At 37.6% G+C, this 20,016-nt stretch overlaps 2 protein-coding genes across 2 annotated transcripts in view; one reads left to right on the top strand and one right to left on the bottom strand.

Annotated features, from left to right (window-relative positions):
- LOC145693050 (alpha-tocopherol transfer protein-like) overlaps positions 1–20,016 on the top strand; it is a 137,759-nt gene that overhangs the window by 14,243 nt on the left and 103,500 nt on the right. The gene's annotated exons all lie outside the window — the stretch shown is intronic.
- Positions 550–1,011, bottom strand: LOC145692210 (protein GVQW3-like). The gene has a single exon (XM_081767505.1). The coding sequence runs from the start codon at positions 1,009–1,011 to the stop codon at positions 550–552; it is 462 nt and encodes a 153-aa protein (XP_081623631.1).

The raw sequence follows: 20,016 nt of genomic DNA, 5'->3' as shown, positions 1-20,016 counted from the left end.
TCAAACGTATCATCTGTTTCCCCATGATTAAGAGACAGACAACCTTGATGTAATTTTTCATGTATTGATAAAAAAAAAAAAAAAAAAAAAAAAAAAACAGACATTGCCCTTCTTCCCCTTAAAGCAGAATTTCCGAAAACGTGGGGCACTTTTGTCCACTTCTTCTTGAAACCACCTCTCCTACTTGTTACAGGCATTTTAATAAAAGTGAGATGACAGGATCGTAGACCAAGATAGAAATTAGCTGTCACAATAATGCTTTTTTTGCAGGATAGTATATTTTTCTTCTTGTAATAATGGAAGGTATGAGAAAATCACTCAATGTAGCCTCCATCAGCTGTGACGCATCTGGTCCAACGTTCTTTCCATGATGTAAATGCACTTTGGTAAAATTCTGGGGATTGAATTTTACACCATCGCTTGACACAGGAAATAAGGTCTTTCTCACTATCAAATATTTTACTGCGCAGGTGGGCCTTCAGACGTGTTTTGCTTTCAGGTTCGGAAAAAACAACCATGTTTCATCCTGGGTATGACGCCGTCAAAACATTATTTCCACTCTTCAATAAAGGTCACCATGAGACCCTCGTACACATCCTTCCTCATCTTTTTCATTTCTCTTGTCAATAATCTAGGCACCAAACGTGCACAAATTTTTCTGTACCCTAGTGACTGTACCACTAACACCACACTACCCAATGCCAAACCAGTCATTTCAGCAAACTGTCGTGTCATCACACATTTGTCATTTTGGATGATTTGATTAATGGTCTCCTTATTCACATCACTCACTACCGTCGATGGTCTACCGCATCGTGGATTGTCCAGTAGAGAGAAATCACCTTCTTTAAACCTCTGCAACCACCGCTGTATACTGCTGCGATCCAATGTGTCCTGCCCATAAACAGGGAACAACTTCCTGTCAATCGATGTGGCAGAGTCATCGCCAATCTTGAAGACGAACTCCATCACCGACCGTTGTCGCAACCTGACATCTACTTCACGGTCCATTATGGTTCACCTGTAAATAAAATAAAATAATTTTATATCCCAACTTATAGCTAAATGTTCCAAGTATGTTCACAGAAAATTTTATTCTCCTCCTGCAACAAATAAAAAAAATTAGAGACCACTGTGTAAAATTTTTTAAACTCCCTTTGTATAGCCTATATATTACGTTTTCAAATGCAATTTGTGAAACACGTAATACAATAGTGTAAAAAGGAATGAAAGCAGAAAACTTACATGTTTCTGCACAATAGAAATATACAAATCACTTGAATGTTTAAATTTTATCGCAGGGGCAATTGAATATTTTTCATAGTGAGTATTATTCTTACCAACCAGTATGCTGGTTCATGTTCGAATCTTCACGGAGTACGCTTTTTTTTCGTAAAAGAGCTAGCTATAAAATGTAGTATTACTGTTTTAATTGATTTGATTTAATTTTGGATTTAATGTCCCTTTCAGCATCAAAGCTATAGAAGACGTGACCCAACAGCTTAACGTGGGATCCAAACCACATGAGCTCCCGCCGGGAATTGAACCCGGTCTTCCATATCAAAGGCGCGTACACTAACCACTTAGCCACGAGAGAGCTCGTATTACAGTTTTAGATCTAGTTTCATCCTCTTACAATTTTTCTTACTTTCTCTGCTAAGGTAATAGCATAAGGCAACAAGTATAATTCTAGATCAAAAGTAAGGATGTTCAAGATTTTTCTTCCATTAATAAACTATTGAAATAAGTTTACATCCGAAACTAAATATACAAATAATTGAAACGAACGTAACAGGTTCCTACCATTTGACTCAACCACCATTTGTGTCTCTGTCCGTTTATCTATCTGTTTTACTATAATTCTCGTAAATCTCATTCGATTTTAATGGAATTTGGTATGTGTCATCCTCCAATCTTTTACAACAACCTTATTGCCGAAATGTTGCTAAAATCTATCATGAATAAGGAACTAAAAGAGAGTAAAACATTTCCAAGGTTGAAAGTTTTCACAGATAGAAAACCATTTTCTGGTAGGGGCTATGTAAATCTTATTTAGTATTAGATAGAAGTAGTGCATACTTTCTTTGGGATACTAAAATCATCTCCCATGTTGGCAGTTGAAACTGGTCAAGGATAAATTGGTAAAAACGGATAAATTACCCCAAATTTCGGAGTTTCGTTATTGAAATAATATGATAAGAAAGCAATTTTCTTTGCTAACTTTCACAAAAATGATTGATTCTGATGCAATATGAAGTATTATTATAAGGCTTCCCAATTACCCCCAAGCATGGGGTTAAGGTAGAGAGCTGCACGGGCCGAATTTTTCGGCCCGAGCCCAATCCAGCCCGAACGTAGCTAGGCCCGGCCCAGCCCGGGCCCGATAAATTTTAAAAGTTTTTGGCCCGCCCCCGGCCCGATAAATTTTTTAATAAAATAGCTCGAGCCCCAATCTTTCTCAAAATTTAGTGCTAAATTTGACCTAACCCTCAGAAACATTTTCTAAACTCTGGTTCACAACCTGACGCTTGCCTCCTGAATCGTACCATTGCCTCCTAGAACTTTGCTTGTCATCGAGAGAACAAAAACTCCATTCCCTGTAACAAAAATCTAACTTAATTGATTTTTAGCATAAAGTGAAGATGGCAATATTGTTTAGCGACAGGCAAAACATTCCCACCCCTTCTTTTTATATTTTGAGTTCAGTGAAGGTCAAGGTCAGAGCTCAATTTACCGCATAATGCCTGCAATCCTCTATAGTGAAAGTGGAGCCGCTAAGCAACACAAACTGTAAATAGCTATTGCATTCTTTGTAACATTTTTCACGGGCACACTTCTTCAACGTTTGGCTTTATTCCAATTATCGTTTAACGAAAGTCAATAATTATTAAAGAATTGCAATTGATCGGCCCCAGCCCGGCCCGACCTGAAGAGAAATCAGTGTCGGCCAGCCCAAGCCCGGCCCGGCCCAATGAAATAACAGTGTCGGCCCGCCCAAGCCCGGCCCGGCCCAAAGAAGTAGCAGAGTCGGCCCGCCTAAGCCCGGCCCGTGCAGGTCTCTAGGTTAAGGTCTGTCGAGTATTGAAGTCTGAATCCCAATGAAAAAATAAGTGTATTCCACAATACTTTTCGTCAAATATCTATTTCATTCTTAGCAACAGGTTTTTAATGCTTCCTCTTGGATGCAGTTGACGTCCGTAAAGTATAATGTGGATTTATTTTACTCATCAAAGAATATGTTCCACGATAACTTTCGTAAGCGTTTATTCGGATTTTGTAGAATATAGGTTATATGTGTCTGAAGATAACCAATCACCTCCAACGCTTGCGTATAGAATCAGTCTAGGATGAAGGGAATAAATTTAACTTCTTCCCTGCGATTTAGGAAATATGTCTTATGATAGCTTTTGTAAAAATGATTATATTTTCATAGTATATCTGGATTGGAAGTGAGTTCGATTGAACATGGACGTCTCATGACTTGATGTGAGTGATATATACTATATGTTAATACTATATCCTGTTGTCGGAAACCAGCTTGATGTAAAGGTAGCAAATTTTTCGCTGTTAAGTGATTGTGAAGTCTGTTAACAAGGATGGGTTCCAATATTTTGCTGAAAGTCGGAGTTAATTGTATGGGCCTGTAAGATGATACGGTATTCAGTGGTTTGTGTGGCTTAGCAAACATGAGTGTTTTGGAAGTCTTCCACTGAGGGGAAAGATACCTGTGCGGAGAATAAACGTAAAGGTAGTTGCCAATAGGTGTAGTAAGACGTAAGTCGCTTCTTTGACATGCCGATAAGTGATTGAATCCAGACCAGGGGTAGTATTGCATTTGCGAGTCGTGACGGAGTTGATATCTGTTATCTGATAGGCGTAGCAAGAGGATGGTTGGGTAAAATATGAGACGTGCTGGGTTGAAGTTCTGGAAAAATGAAATGAAATCTTTAAGTTTTACGTCCCACGGTTATGCCGGTTAGGCTAAAGGAGACGGTGATGATGAGTAATGAATGAAATGGTGGAATGAAGAAAGTGGGAGGAAACGGGAAAACCCCGAGAAAACCCACGCACACGGTGTTTGTCCACCACAAAGTTCACTTGGTGGGGGCTGGGATCGAACCCGGGACCCCAAGCGCCAGAGGTGAACGCTCTACCACTGAGCCACCGCGGCCCCTTGAAGTTCTGGATTTTTTAAATCATAAAAATTAGTTTTTGGCGATTTTTCTCGAAAACTACACATGAGAATCTACCCTCAGGTGTATTATTTTGTTTAACCCTCAGGCATATTAGCATCTATAAAAGCAATCTAGCTATTTTTAAAATAATATAGGTGGTATTTTACAATTATTATATTTGGACTCCCCCAAGCTTGCACAGTTCCAAAGAAAAAATTCTGAGTGTGCAGCTAGTCTACTGTATGCTGTCGCCATCCTGTCTCATAATAAAATTCTTGATTAGTCTACATTTTAATATCAGGTACACAGTGGTGCTATGCAGCCAGTTCGCACCGGTTCGCTAGAACCGTTTGTTATACCCAGCCATAAACACCTATACACACATAGTATATAACGTATGACTTAAGCAAGAGTGAAAGAAAGAAGCCAAACAAATTTGTGAAAACACCTCTGTACTTCTTCTACTCGCTTGCATTGTGAAAACGAGCAACTTTGAATTGTTTCAATTCAGTGGTCAGACAAAAATTTGAATGGCTGAGTGCCAAGAAATTTATTTCAAGCGACTGATATGATAAAGAGCTTTCCAATTCTTTTGAGTGCTCCATATTTGTATGGTGAGAACAAAGGTTTGGAATTTTCAGACAACGAAAGGCTGATTTTGTAAAACTTTGACTACATCTCACTAACAAAAGTATACTACTGTATATTCTGTCATATGTTTTGCCCTCCTAAAGTCGGTTTTGCTTGAACGTGGCGCTATAAAATACAACAGAAACAGTTCTTAGTTCGAACTCAAGAAGGTAACATTTGCGTTGCGTTCTAGAACGTAAGAAGTGTTGTTTCTGCCTTGTACGGTTTGTTTCTTAAGAGAATTATATCAAACTATCTACCTATCCATCTACTATCTCTCTCAATAAAAATAGAACAGAGCGCTATTCTTCAGGTCAAAATAAAGCGAACATCCTATATAATGACACACCCTCCAGGGTCTTTTTAGCGGCTAAAGGGAATCAAAATTTCACTATGTGGCAACGTCGCAGATTAACTTGGAACCATTAACATTGCTCCATGAATCCATCAAGCATCTTCATCGATTATTATCTAATAAGTGGTGCTAGTGTCAACTTTAACTTCCACCTGGAAGGAATCAATGTAACTATTTGATTGATTGGTAGATCTTCTCTGTGGTTCCTTATCTGCGACGTTGCCACATAGTGCATTTCGCGTCTCCAAACGAGGGCCCGAAAGGTATATTATTATATATACTTTTGCCTTGTAAAGTAGTGCCCGGTAGTCCGTGGGCGCCATTTTTTTAGAACACCTGTATTCAGTGGCGTATTTAGGGGGGGGCTTCCGGGCTTAAGCCCCCCCGAAATCTTACTTACTATAGTAAAGTACATGAAATATATTGCAGAATTTTCATATTTTCAGGCAAAGCCCTCCCCGAAACAAAATCGTAAATACGCCACTGCCTGTATTATATATATAAAATACAAAACAAGTTGTTAAAAAATTAGAATAGCACCACTGCAACTACATGTTTATAGGTGGCGCTGTTATCATACAGCATCAACTTTTAGGTTTACAAAGATGTTTTTATTCTTCTTCTTTTTCATGATTTCACACGAAGGTTCACACTTATCTATATCTTTTTGTTCAGCTCAATGAGACCTATTGATTCGTATTTGTCATGTCTCATCTTTACACATGTTTCTTTTCCGTTAAGCGTTAATAATATTGTAAAATGTAAATAATACAGTATATATATTTGTCTGCTATTGTTTCCAACACACGAAATTATTGAACATTATCCCCTTGACTTACAGCTAGATACGACATTATTGGAGAACAGTATTTCCTTTCTTAGGTAGGAAACGAGTTAGCGGAGACATGCTTGGTGACTTTGTAATATTCCCCATTCTAAAACGAAGTACTTTACTTCCTCATTCCAGTATTGGTGATTGATACTACATAATATTTATATTATTAATTTCACACTTATTTTCTTATGTACACTCATGTCCAAAATGATTGTCGCATATCTATAACTATCTTCTTGTAACAATATAGTATGTTAATGATTTTGCAAGGTACTTTTAATACTGATACTATGTGTATAATCGGGAAATGTATATTTGTGGTAAATTTCATAGGAAAAGAATTATAAATACGAAAATTAGAATGAATAAAACAAAATGTTGCTAAATGGACAAGAAAGTTTTATTTTCGTTCTATTGTTCTTATTTACTGCTCTTTTGACATGAAAATTGCCACATACATGTCTTTGGCGATTATACACATACTAACATTATAAGAAATACCTGGCGAATTCGTTATCAAATTATATTCCTACAACAACATATTTATAGACATGCGACAATAATTTTGGACATGAGTGTATATGTATTATAAATAACAATTATTTTAAAATCAAAGTTGAGGTTTTCACAAGTACGTAACAGGTACATTGTAATAACAAGGTATAGTGGCATACACAGAAGTTACGTTAAGCGAGTGCTATATAATAAATGTTTATTTTTGCATATCTTGCTCAAGAAGGATTAAAGTCCTAAAATCCTTGCTGCATACACCACTGACAAGGTACATAGTATTTAGTACATGCAACAAGATGAAATATGTCACAAAATATTGTGTATTAATACCTCTATTCAAATGTGTTGCACAAGTATTTATTGCCAATGCTGTCTATAACTAGGTACATGCCCGATAATATCAACTTTAAGCATAAATCATCTTTGGGAATAAGTAGCATAAAATTCATCACACTCAGGAAATAGTTTAAGTTTCAAGAGAAAGAAATGAAAAACCCAATAACAGAATATATAGCTACACCGTTAAATCTCAAGGGAGAGAAAGAATACAATACCTGAATATAAACAACATCTTTGGATAAGAAGAAAAGAACAGCTGAATAGTATGTGTCACACCTTTAAATCTCAAGGGAGAGAGAGAAATTGCAATATTCGAATATAAACCGCGCATTTAAATATCAAGGGAGAAAAAAGGAAGAATATTCATACGTAAAGCCACATTGTCTGGGGAGTTTAGCGGATGCAATAGTTTTTCCCATCCAAGACTTAGAATGGTGTTCCGGGTCATCCCAGCCATCTGCAGCTTAGCGTTGTCCTATAACAGGAGAACCCTTTGCGATTCAGAAGTGCTTGCTCCAGAGTTTGGAGTTTTTCTTAAACACGGCTCAACTGCTGACAGTACACAGTTGCATGGATGCTCTGACCAGCTGGTAGCAGTTCCCGATGCACGATGACGCGACCAGTCCACCAAACACGCAGGAAGATCTTCTTCTGGTGCAGTGCTGGTTTCGGCTGTTTTGGAACCCGTTCATGGGATGCTAACCAAGATGACGGCGCCTTGAGCTTCGTATAGGATCCACTTATCATCACATATCAACACTCTGTCCAGAAATGACTCCTTCCTCAGACGAGACAACAAAGAAACACAAGTATCTGCTCGCGGTGCTTTCTGGCCCGGAGTCAAATCATGTGGGACTATTTCAAATCATTTGTGTGGAAAACGTCCATTAGGAAGATCTAGGCGTAGATGGAAAGACAATATTAAGATTGATCTCACAGAAATAGGAATACAAAGTAGAAAGTGGATCCAGTTGGCTAAGAACAGAAATCAGTGGAGAGCTTTTGTGAACGCGGCATTGAACCTCTGGGTTCCATAGGCCATAGAATTATGTATATCCTGTGATGTAGCAGATTATGTATTATTGCTTTTCTTCTAATGGTGACACGTACACACCTTTAATAATGATACACATACTCCTAACAATGGCACACACAGTCTTAACAACGAAGCACATAATACTAGCAGTCGCGCAGCGTACTGTACCAAGTATTTCACAAAGGTAGAGTAAGTATATTCCATCTTTCAAAATTAAACTGAGGTTCTTGTGCCACATAGTTAGGTTTTCAAACGAATGTGCATGCATTAGATAATATATGGTTCACAAAAAAATAAGATTAATATTTTTTCCTGCATTTAATTGGCTTTTTATCTTCTTCTCCCTTGAATTTTAAGATACTGGCTTAAAGGGAGTTGCCACGTTAGAAGAACTTGTAGCTGTCATAAAAAAAAAATCTTGAAGCCCTACCATATTTCACCATGTACACATAGTCTTGTAAGGGTCATAAAACATTTTATCCATCTTGCAAAGAGTCGAATAGTGTTCAACTTTTTGGGACGTCTTGCTTGCTACCTGCTATCGCCCTCCCGCTGACATAAAGGAAAAAGCAGTTTCGCCGCTTCCGAAACAACGGATTCTTTTGGACAGGGAGGGGGAGTGCGCCAAAATACCCGTTTTTAATTAGGACGTTAATTGTTTGTCCACTAAAGTGCAGTGCTGCAAGGGTGGTGATACCTTTCTTGTTTACAAGAAAGAATCTAAACAGTAGATAGAAAGATCGGGTAGCAAGGTCTTTTTTATGACAGCTACAAGATTCATGTAAAATGGAAACGTGGTCTAAGTTACATTTCAAGGAAGGAAAAGGAAATACAATACCCACATACAAGTCACTTCTTTAAATTTCAAAAGAAAAGAAAGAAATAGAAAAGAAAAGAAAAGAAAAGAAAAGAAAAGAAAAGAAAAGGTTCCCAGTTTACATGGTAAAATACAAGGATGTTATAAAATAGAGGATCAGCCCATATGTATCTTCATCTTATTAAATCAATGAAGCCAAAAAACAACCGAGCATCGCTAAGTCTGATCGGCTACTCTCGTTTCTTGCATCATCTGATTGGCTACTTTCGTTTCCGCAATGATTGTTGGCTCAAAACATTGCGACCCTATTGAGCAAAGTGGGCAGAGTACGGGTGGCGAAACTGTGACGTATGGCTTCAAGATTTTGTTGTAAGGGCAGATCCTATATTTTATAAGATCCTTGGTAAAATATGATACGGTTACAAGATTTTTTATGACAGCTACAAGATTCATTTAACGTGGCAATGTGGTCAGAGGCGCACCTTTAATTCTCAAGAAACAGGAAGAAAAAAGAGAATATAAAGAGGCCTTGTCACTTTGCAAGAACTTGTAGCTGTCATAAAAAACAATCTTGAAACACAATATTTCTATTTACTGTGCACATATTACAACTTCTTGAAAGCAAGAAAGGTATTTCCACCTATGCAGCACTGCACTCTAGTGGACACACAGTGAACCTCCTCATTAAAAACGTGTATTTTGGCGCACTCCCACTCCCTGTCCAAAAGAATCCGTTGTTTCGGGAGCGGCGAAACTGGTTTTTCCTTTATGTCAGCGGGAGGGCGATAGCAGGTAGCAAGCAAGACGTCCCAGAAAGTTGCACACTGTTCAACTCCTTGCAAGATGGAAAAAATGTTTTATGACCCTTTCAAGACTATGTGTACATGGTGAAATATGGTAGGGCTTCAAGATTTTTTTTTATGACAGCTACAAGTTCTTCTAACGTGGCAACTCCCTTTAAGCCAGTATCTTAAAATTCAAGGGAGAAGAAGATAAAAAGCCAATTAAATGCAGGAAAAAATATTAATCTTATTTTTTTGTGAACCATATATTATCTAATGCATGCACATTCGTTTGAAAACCTAACTATGTGGCACAAGAACCTCAGTTTAATTTTGAAAGATGGAATATACTTACTCTACCTTTGTGAAATACTTGGTACAGACGCTGCGCGACTGCTAGTATTATGTGCTTCGTTGTTAAGACTGTGTGTGCCATTGTTAGGAGTATGTGTATCATTATTAAAGGTGTGTACGTGTCACCATTAGAAGAAAAGCAATAATACATAATCTGCTACATCACAGGATATACATAATTCTATGGCCTATGGAACCCAGAGGTTCAATGCCGCGTTCACAAAAGCTCTCCACTGATTTCTGTTCTTAGCCAACTGGATCCACTTTCTACTTTGTATTCCTATTTCTGTGAGATCAATCTTAATATTGTCTTTCCATCTACGCCTAGATCTTCCTAATGGACGTTTTCCACACACATGATTTGAAATAGTCCCACATGATTTGACTCCGGGCCAGAAAGCACCGCGAGCAGATACTTGTGTTTCTTTGTTGTCTCGTCTGAGGAAGGAGTCATTTCTGGACAGAGTGTTGATATGTGATGATAAGTGGATCCTATACGAAGCTCAAGGCGCCGTCATCTTGGTTAGCATCCCATGAACGGGTTCCAAAACAGCCGAAACCAGCACTGCACCAGAAGAAGGTCTTCCTGCGTGTTTGGTGGACTGGTCGCGTCATCGTGCATCGGGAACTGCTACCAGCTGGTCAGAGCATCCATGCAACTGTGTACTGTCAGCAGTTGAGCCGTGTTTAAGAAAAACTCCAAACTCTGGAGCAAGCACTTCTGAATCGCAAAGGGTTCTCCTGTTATAGGACAACGCTAAGCTGCAGATGGCTGGGATGACCCGGAACACCATTCTAAGCCTTGGATGGGAAAAACTATTGCATCCGCTAAACTCCCCAGACATTGCACCGTCCGATTATCACCTATTCCATTCCTTAGACAATCACCTTAGAGGACGCAAGTTCAAAGCCCTAGTAGAGGTGCAAAATGCACTTGATACCTTCTTCGCTTCACAGCCCACCAAGTTCTACTGCGATTGAATCCATTGCCTTCCAGAACGTTGACAGAAGGTCGTCTATGCTGATGGGGACTACATTTGATCTTCCAAGTACGTCTTAAGTGACAGATCGATGTTCGAAGGTAGTGGGTGAGAAAGCAACAGAACTTTCTTGGTTACTTTTATACTTTCAGTTTACGTTCTTCCCTCACACTAAACGACCATGTTTCGCAACTATACAGAACATTAGGCTTGCTTATTGTTTTGTATATATTAAGCTTCAAATTCCTTCGACTGAATTCGCGACGACAAGAGATTTAGAACTGAATAATAACACGAATCCCCTAGTTTTAGTCGACATTTAATTTCTTCGTAAATATCTTTTTCGTCTGTTAATATTGATCCTAAATATTTGAAAATATCCATTTTATCAAAAGTATTATTTAATATTTTAACACATCCATAATTTGCCGTATTACGATTCCTACGAACTTCCATGTATTTAGTTTTCTTTGCATTTACTTCTAAACCCATGTCCCTGTAAGCATTTAATAAGACCTCTGCATTTCTTTCTATTGTTCTTCTATCATCCCCTATTAAATTTACACCATCAGCATACGCCATAACCTGGTGAAAACCATTCAACTCTAGGCCCTGGTTGCTATCTTTGATTTTCCTTATAGCGAATTCCAGGACAAAGTTGAATAATAATGGCGACAACGCATTTCCTTGTTTCAGGACATTCTCGACGTGAAAGAACATGGACAAAAAAATGGTGGAATGAAGAAAGTGGGAGGAAACGGGAGAACCCCGAGAAGACCCACGCACACGGTGTTTGTCCACCACAAAGTTCACTTGGCGGGGGCTGGGATCGAACCCGGGACCCCAAGCACCAGAGGTGAACGCTCTACCACTGAGCCACCGCGGCCCATGATTCATTTAAACATATCTTAATTAATCTAATTAACTTTTTCGGTACTGCAAATTCTGTAAGAATGTTGTACAATGTTCCTCTTCTAACCGAGTCGTAAGCTTTCCTAAAATCAATAAATAGTTTATGTACCGGGATATTGTATTCCCACTTCTTTTCGAGTATTTGGCAAATGGTACATATTTGGTCGATGTTAAACAATTTTGTTTAAGTCCGTACTGATAATCTCCAATAAATTTCATCTGTGTATGGGGTCAATCTTGCTAATAGAATGTTTGAAAGGATTTTATAGGATGATGATAGAAGAGAAATGTCTAGATAATTATTATAGTAAGTGTTGTCTTTCTTGTGAATTGGAACAATGATTGATTCTTCCCACTCTTGTGGCAATTCTTTTTTGTTCCAGATAAGGAGAATAAGTTTGTGTGTGTTGTTCCACAATTTTTCGCCTCCAGCTAAAATTAACTCAGCCGGAATTTCATCTACACCTGGAGATTTGTGTTTCTTTAATTTCTTTATAGCGATTTGTACTTCTTTTCGGTTAAGTTCTGGAATATACGGTTTTGCGGTGTGTATTTCCCTTTCTGCACGCGTATTAGTTTTTGGTTGCGTGTTAAGCAAATCATCAAAGAAAGCTTTTCATCTATTTAAGATGCTATTTGTATCAGTGAGGACTCTTCTGTCAGCTTTCTTTAATATATAAGCACGAGGTTGATAGCCTTTCTTAAATTCGTTAATCTCCTTATACATGTCTCGAATGTTTTTATTTTTACTATTATCTTCGAGTTCCTTAATTTTAGCTTTCAAAAAATTGCTTTTCTTTGTTCTAAAAGTTTTGGAAGTTTTCCGCCTGACATCTGCGAAATTTTGTGTAGTTATTTTATTCGGATTTTGAAGCCAACGTAATTTTGCCTGTTTTCTCTTCTCTTTAATTTAACGCATTCCTAGTCGAATCATGATTTGTTCCTAAGTATTTCCGCGTATCTCAATTTTTCTTTTGCTGAAATTGTAATGCTATCTTTAATTTCAATCTAACTCAACACTAGTGCACTCCGAACCTTCTAAAACCGAGTATCTGTTGAAACTTGAATCTGGTATTCCTCTCTTACTTGGCTCTCTTCTAATTTCCTTAAATTAAATATCTCCGTTTTCAGACATTGAATATTTCCTTGGTTCGACGATAATTTGTCTTCTATTATCGCTGCTACCAGGTAGTGATCAGTTTGACAATCAGCCTCTCTAAACAACCGAATATCAATTCTGCTGGATTGTCTTCTATCTACTAAAACGTGATCAATTTCATTATGTGTATTTCCGTCTGCTGGGTTCCAAGTGTGTTTATGAACGTCGCAATGTGGGAATTTTGTACTCTTCACGATAAGGTTTTTGGATGTTGCAAAGTTTACGAGTCTAACACCGTTTTCATTACTTTCCTTATGCAGACTTTTGTTCCCTAGAATCGGTTTGAAGATACCCTCTCGTTCTACTTTCGCATTGAAATCCCCTATTACAATTTTCATATGGTATCGCGGGAATTGGTCCTTATCTTCTGTTGGGCCGTGTACATTTAAAACAATAATATCAAACCACCGACCCTTAAAAGTAATAAAGTCTACCACTAGAGACGAAACTTTTTCGTTAATGCGATAATGTACGAAACGTTAAAAAAAATGCGTATATGTTTCAGGAAACTCAAACTTTTCATTTCAGAGTCAGAAATCACGTTTATACTATCGCAATTTTTTTTTGCGAAATTCGGCATTAATTGCGATAAATGCGAATAAAAGCGAAAAAGTGGAATTCTTTTAATTATTAATAATAATAATTAAAAGGCATATTTCCAATATTATTTAACTTAACTTTTTGCATTTACGAAAAAGCTCCGCGAGTTACTAGATCCAGAATTGTTTCATTTCGTAAAGAAGTAGACATCAACAAAACTGAACTGCTGTTTAAATCCTTGACTGTGTTTTGGGCTGACAATGTTCATGATCTGTTGGTTGCTTACCGTGAATTTAAAAGTAAGGTTATTGAAGTTCTCAACACTGAGAATAAGGATGTTGACATTGTATCATTGTTAAATAGTTTAAAAGTTACCACGGATCTTTCGCTGTCAGCTCATTACGTTCAATACTCGTATAGTTGCCAGTCTCGAGTATTGATGTCGAGAGATTCTTTACTAAGTACTGATACTGATAATTGTTACTGATACAGAACAAACTTAAAACAAGAATTGCTAATGGCATGTTATTCTTTAACTAAGGATGACGTTAGAGAAATGTTTCAGTGAATACATTAGTTAAAATGTGCACCTAATCAAGGTATATCCTCATTTTTGTATTAGATATACACCTTACTACCAAAAATATACTGTTTCCAAGTCCCATAATATATTTTAAACTTCTGCTACATTTAGAAAAATAAATGCGACATAAATGCGAAAATTGTGATAATTAATACTACAAAATATAAAAATTGTTGCGAAAAAAGTTTCGTCTCTATCCATCAGTAACAAATTCATCCCGCTTAATTGCTTATTGTGAACGAAAAACCCTGTTCGTAATTGGCGATTTTTATTTTCTTCCCCGTAAAAGTATGTAAAATTCCAGAATTCACAGTTCCATTTCCTTCCCAGCTAACTTCCTGAACTCCTACTAGGTCCATCCTGTATTTCTCTCACTTACTCGTTACGGAATTTTACCGCGCCTGCCCTATAAAGACTTCTATGTTCCAAATCTCATGTCCATTTAATTTTGCTGAGGCCGCGCGAAGTTATTAGTCCTTGTCCGAGGCTTCTATGAACGTTTCTGAACAAGTGCCTTTTTCTTACAGGATGAGGTTGTTAGTCTCACCCAAACCTAAAGCTGGAGGAGCACTCCTTGTCGTCTATCCGCAACTGCTTATTCAGTATATTCACAGCTAACCTCTATATATAGAGGCCTTTTGCTGTATCCGCAACCTGAGAGCGCGCCATGCCGTGTGACACGAACTCACATTGCATAGGGTAAAATAAATAAGCAATATACTCTAAAACCAATTATTATTGTTAACAAAGAGCATAATTTTAGCACCATATATTTTTTTCTCGATCTTCTTGAAAATTACGCATCATAATTTATCCGAGACAGCATGTCTCTTTGTTCAGTTTGGTGTAATATTTCGATTAATATGTGTCTCGTCTTTGGGCAATATTATAGAATAACAAACATTAAAATATAAAAGTAAATATTAATTTTATGGTTGTTTCTCATTAACCATACGGCGTGTTCTCGTCTTGTGAGTATAATAATGAAAAGCTTGATCAAGGGTAAATTTCAATCTCAATTGCATCTTAATATGTAGCATAGATATCGTACAGCGTCACTTTTTAGATGTACAAAGAAAAGTTTTCTAGATTTTCTCAATAAGTACGCATGAGGATTACAGTCACCCATGTCGTTATGTTCAGCTCAATTAGATCTATCGTTTCGGTAGGGATCTGATCTTTGGACATTGTTTTCCGTTGAATGCTTATGATATTGTTGAATTTTATTTTAAACTATTCTTAAATTGTAACTGCAGCATATTGAAATTGCCAATATTTGTAGAACAATATTATAGGGGAAAGCGTTGTACCTTTGAAACAATGTACCTTTGAACACCTGTGCTTTTCTCGAATTCAGAGCTATCTAGGTGCAGTGATTAAAATTCGTTTGAAAGATTAAATGAAAAAAAGCACTACAAACGCGTTTGGTTGTTGTTTACTGAGTTTTGTGCCGAGTAATGTTCCTTTTAATTTTTCACCCCCAAAATGAAGATTTTTTGTAGTTACCTTTTGAGTTTTGTGCTCTTCGGTTTTCGCAACTTGTGATATTTATTTGTCCAAACTTGGAGTAGAATCATTGGTGAATACAGTAATATTTTTAGTTTTAACTTCTGTTCAATATTTAAGCTAGTGAAGAACTTTTTTTCGTAATGGTGACTCTCTTGTACCTATGAACATTAATGTATCGTGTACCTTTGAACGATAAATAATACTATTTAAAGCTACACAATGTTAGTAGTTAAAACAATTGATATGTTTTATATAGGTTAGGTTAGGATATAAAGTTATTAATTATAATTTTAAGTAGTTTCTAAATATTCGCTTATTGTATAACATAATGTTAAGAGTTGTATGCTCAACTTTATTGTTCACAAGTTTTTGTTAGAACTTCTCTTCAATTTTTAATTTAATTAATAAAATTTCAATTCTGGGGAACTTTTTATAGCTAAACCTTTTATTGTAATTTATAATTGTCAATATTTGTAGCTTCTTTTTATATTATTGCCGCAGAAACGTTGTAATTATCACTTTGTTCAAAGATACAAGAGGGTCTGTTCAATGGTACATGACCATAATGTACCTGTGAACAAAACGGATGTGTTCTTATTATATCCTATAAAAGCTACTGTACTTATGTAACACGCTTAAAAATCATCCTATCTGATGGCAAAGAGATGGCACTTCAAATATACGACAAAAATTGGGGGGAAAGTGATGAATATTAGCACCAAAATTTCGAAGACTCTAAAAGTGTTCACAGGTACAACGCCTTCCCCTACACAATTAATTATATTCCATACGGTGTGAACCACTAAATGAAGCTTTAGCAGTAAAATTCTCAATGTAGATACAATAGCCATACTATTAACCAGGGGTGCCCAATCTTTTTAGGTTTGAGAGCTACTTTTCATTTTAGAAATCACATGCGGTCGACTCATCTGTTTACTATTGAATCATGAAAGAGAAACAATTATTAATACAGACAGTGTGACACAATTCATCTCAGGCTCTCACGACTTGCCAGTCAACAGAGCTCCTTCGTGGCTAAGCGGTTAGAGTCCGCGCCTTTGGAGTGGGAGACCCGGACTCGATTCCCAGCGGTAGTTCATATGGGTCGGGTTTCACGTTATCAATAGGTCCCGTTTCATATAGCCTCGCTGCTGAAAGGGACGTCAATTGTCAGTCAACAATGGTTCTCAGGCGGTCGACTTATCTGTTTACTACCCTGTCAGATGGAATCATGAAACACAAACAATGATCAATACAGACAGATAGTGTGACACAATTCACCTCAGACTAACTCTCACCACTTGCCAGTCAACAATGGTTCTCAACGTGGGCGTTAATGCTTCAGTTCTTGATTCCAAAAGAGATGCTGGAACAAAATAGGGGATTGTATATTCTTCAAGGTTGAATTTCAGAATTGAACCTTTTTCTGTTTGTTACGCTGTTTCGCCCAAGTCTTACGCTCAGCTTTATGCATTTGTTACTAATGGTTTAGAATTAGATGACAGGGGCGCTCAGGACATCACATTCATCCAATGAGTCACTAGGTTCAGAAGGGTTGAGAACCACTGAACTAGTAGGCTACTGTCGACCGATTGGCCACCCCTGCCATAAACATACTTTCCAATTGAATTATGAAGAGGAGAAACTTCAAATATTGCTTAATTGAACAGTACTTGAACTGCTTTCAAATCATTTGATATGTCGGAACGATTAAAAAAAAAAAAAAAGCATCTTGTGAGAGCATTGGCCTTCCAGAGGCGTTGGCATTAAGAGTTTACATAGCGGAAAATAATATTACTAAGGTTATGTAATTACGCGTAATTAAGTGAGTAAACATCCAATAAACTAAAGTGGGAGAAAGGTAATGGAGTTAGTTCTTCTGCTGACCTAGTTGCTGATCTCAGCTGTATACACTCACCATTCTTGTTTTGAATGTCTTTGAGCTACGCGGAAGAACCACCGTGGAATTTAGCGACTCAAACTCAACGAATGCGAGATAATAAAAGTTTCTTTCCTCGACTCATAATCATCATATTGTTGGGTGACTCCTGCTCGTATAGAGTGACACAAAAGCAGTTTCCTGAAATCTAATAGTGTAAGTACTCACATAGCATTTTAAAAATGCTCTAATTCCTTGCTTATTTACTTTCATTTTGCGTCTTAACGCTCTGTAGAGTAATAATTTGCTAGGTTGAATCGAACTCATAATCGTGAATCAATGACGAATGGAACAGGGGAGGCACGGGGGATTAGTGGTAGAATCAGTGGCGTATCCATGCGAAGAGTCCACCGGGTACGGACCCATCCCCCTCAAAAAAAAAAAAAAAAAAAAACTTCATAAGTAGATACCGTAGGCCTATACTTCTACACACTTTATTAAGGTTAGTGTAAAGGGACAAGTTTTGCCGATAGATGTCACTACAGTCTTCGTATCTCTTCCATGTATTTTTTACCTTTCACGAAAATTTACAATTTCTTTTACAAATTTCAACGTAGAGATTTCAATTTTTTAGAGAATGAACTTCATAACCTATTAAAGGGAACAATCCGGGCCGATTTTTTATTTAGAATTTTCTTCATTGTTGAAACATTTCCATTGTTAAAGGTTTTGATATCCATTTCAACAATCAAGCCATTTCAACAGTGAAGAAAATTCTAAATAAAAAATCGGCACGCATTTTATCCTTCGATAGATTATGAAGTTACTTTTCTAAAAATTTGAAGTCTGTAGGTTGAAATTTGTAACAGAAATCGTGAATTTTCGCGAAAGGTAAAAAATACATGGAAGAAAATGAAATCTATAAGTTTTACGTCCCACGGTTATGCTAAAGGAGACGGTGATTATGAGAGATGAGTGAAATGGTGGAATGAAGAAAGTGGGAGGAAACGGGAGTACCCCGAGAAAACCCACGAGCACGGTGTTTGTCCACCACAAAGTTCACTTGGCGGGGGCTGGGATGGAACCCGGGACCTCAAGCACCAGAGGTGAATGCTCTACCACTGAGCCACCGCGCCCCCCAAATACATGGAAGAGATACGAAGATTGTGCTACCATCTATCGACAAAACTTGCCCCTTTAAACCAACCTTAATATCTGCTTAGTACGGGCACAGTGCCTCAGTGGTAGAGCGGGTACCCTGGTACGTGAGGTCCCTGGTTCGATCCTCGATCAAGTTTATGGTGGACAACATCGTGCTCGTGGATTTTCTCGGGGTACCCCCATTTCATCCCACTTTCTCATTCCACCAATTCCATCATCACTTGCTTTAATTATCGTTCCCCTTAGCCTAACAAGCATAACCGTGGGACGTAAAACTCAAAAATTTCATTTCATTTTTTCTTTTCTATATACGTATAAAACATCTAGTTGTATAATGTTTTCATAGATATGGGAGCCAGTACGTAACATTACTTATCGCCTTTTTTGGGTACAGAATAACACTCTTCAATACTAAATATGTGTAGTGTCTTGTAGCATTGGATCCCTCCTACCCGAAAAAAAAAGCTTCGCACCCCTTCTAGGAAAATTTTCTAGGTGCTTACCTGGGCAGAATGCTCACCTCTGGTGCGAGAAGTCCCTGGTTCAGTCCCAAACCGTGTGAATTTATGGTAGACAATATCGTGTCTTTTTTTTTTAGATTCTCCCTCTTCCTCCCACATTGTCATTTAACCTATTCCTTTATCATCATTCACCGTCATTTAATCGTCTTCCTCCTTTAGCCTACAGAACATAATCATGAGACAAAACAAAATTAGAAAATTGGGGGCACGGTGGCTCAGTGTAGAACGCTAACTTCTGGTGCGTGAAGTATCTTGTTCGATACCCGGCAATTAAGTTTGTAGTAGTGGACAAGATCGTGTCCGTGGGTTTTCTCGGGGTACTCCCGTTTACTCCCACTTTCTTACTCCATCAATTCTGCCATCATCACTCACTTACATTAATCATTGTCTCCCTTAGCCTAAAGAGTATAATCATGGGACGTTAAACTCAAATTCAAAAACTAGAAATTTCATTTCATTTCGAGTGACGAGTATGGTAATATTTCTCTTTAAACAGAGTGCAATCTTTATAAACTTCAAAGCGAACGTAGGCTAATGGAGAATTATAAATGGGGGGGGTGGGTGAGAAGATACACTTGTTTGGCAAAATTATAAATTTGGAAGGCAGAATGGTAGATTGGGGAGGGGGAATTGCTCCCAAGCCCGTAGAAAAAAAGTGAGAAATGAAATGAAATATTTCAGTTTAAGGTTTCACGATTATGCCCTTTAGGGTAAAGGAGACGATAATTAAGGAAGTGAATGATGATGGAAGAATTGGTGGAATGAGAAACTTGGAGGAAACGGGAGTACTCCGAGAAAACCCACGGGAACGATGTTGTTCAGCAAAAACTTAGTTGGCCTGTGAACGAACCATGGACCCCAGACACCAAAGGTGAGTTCTCTACCACTTTTTTCTTAAGAGTTTAGTGATTTACCGAACGTACCTCGGTAACTTGA

Source organism: Thermobia domestica, chromosome 8, assembly GCF_964235325.1.
Source record: "Thermobia domestica chromosome 8, izTheDome1.hap1.1, whole genome shotgun sequence".
Classification (NCBI taxonomy): Eukaryota; Metazoa; Arthropoda; class Insecta; order Zygentoma; family Lepismatidae; genus Thermobia; species Thermobia domestica.
The sequence above is the reverse complement of the archived record's forward strand: the minus strand, read 5'-3'. Positions and strand labels throughout refer to the sequence as shown.

What these genes read in the sequence shown, in the direction of transcription:
- LOC145692210 (XM_081767505.1), bottom strand. Translation starts at nt 1,011, where the DNA reads ATGGACCGTGAAGTAGATGTCAGGTTGCGACAACGGTCGGTGATGGAG.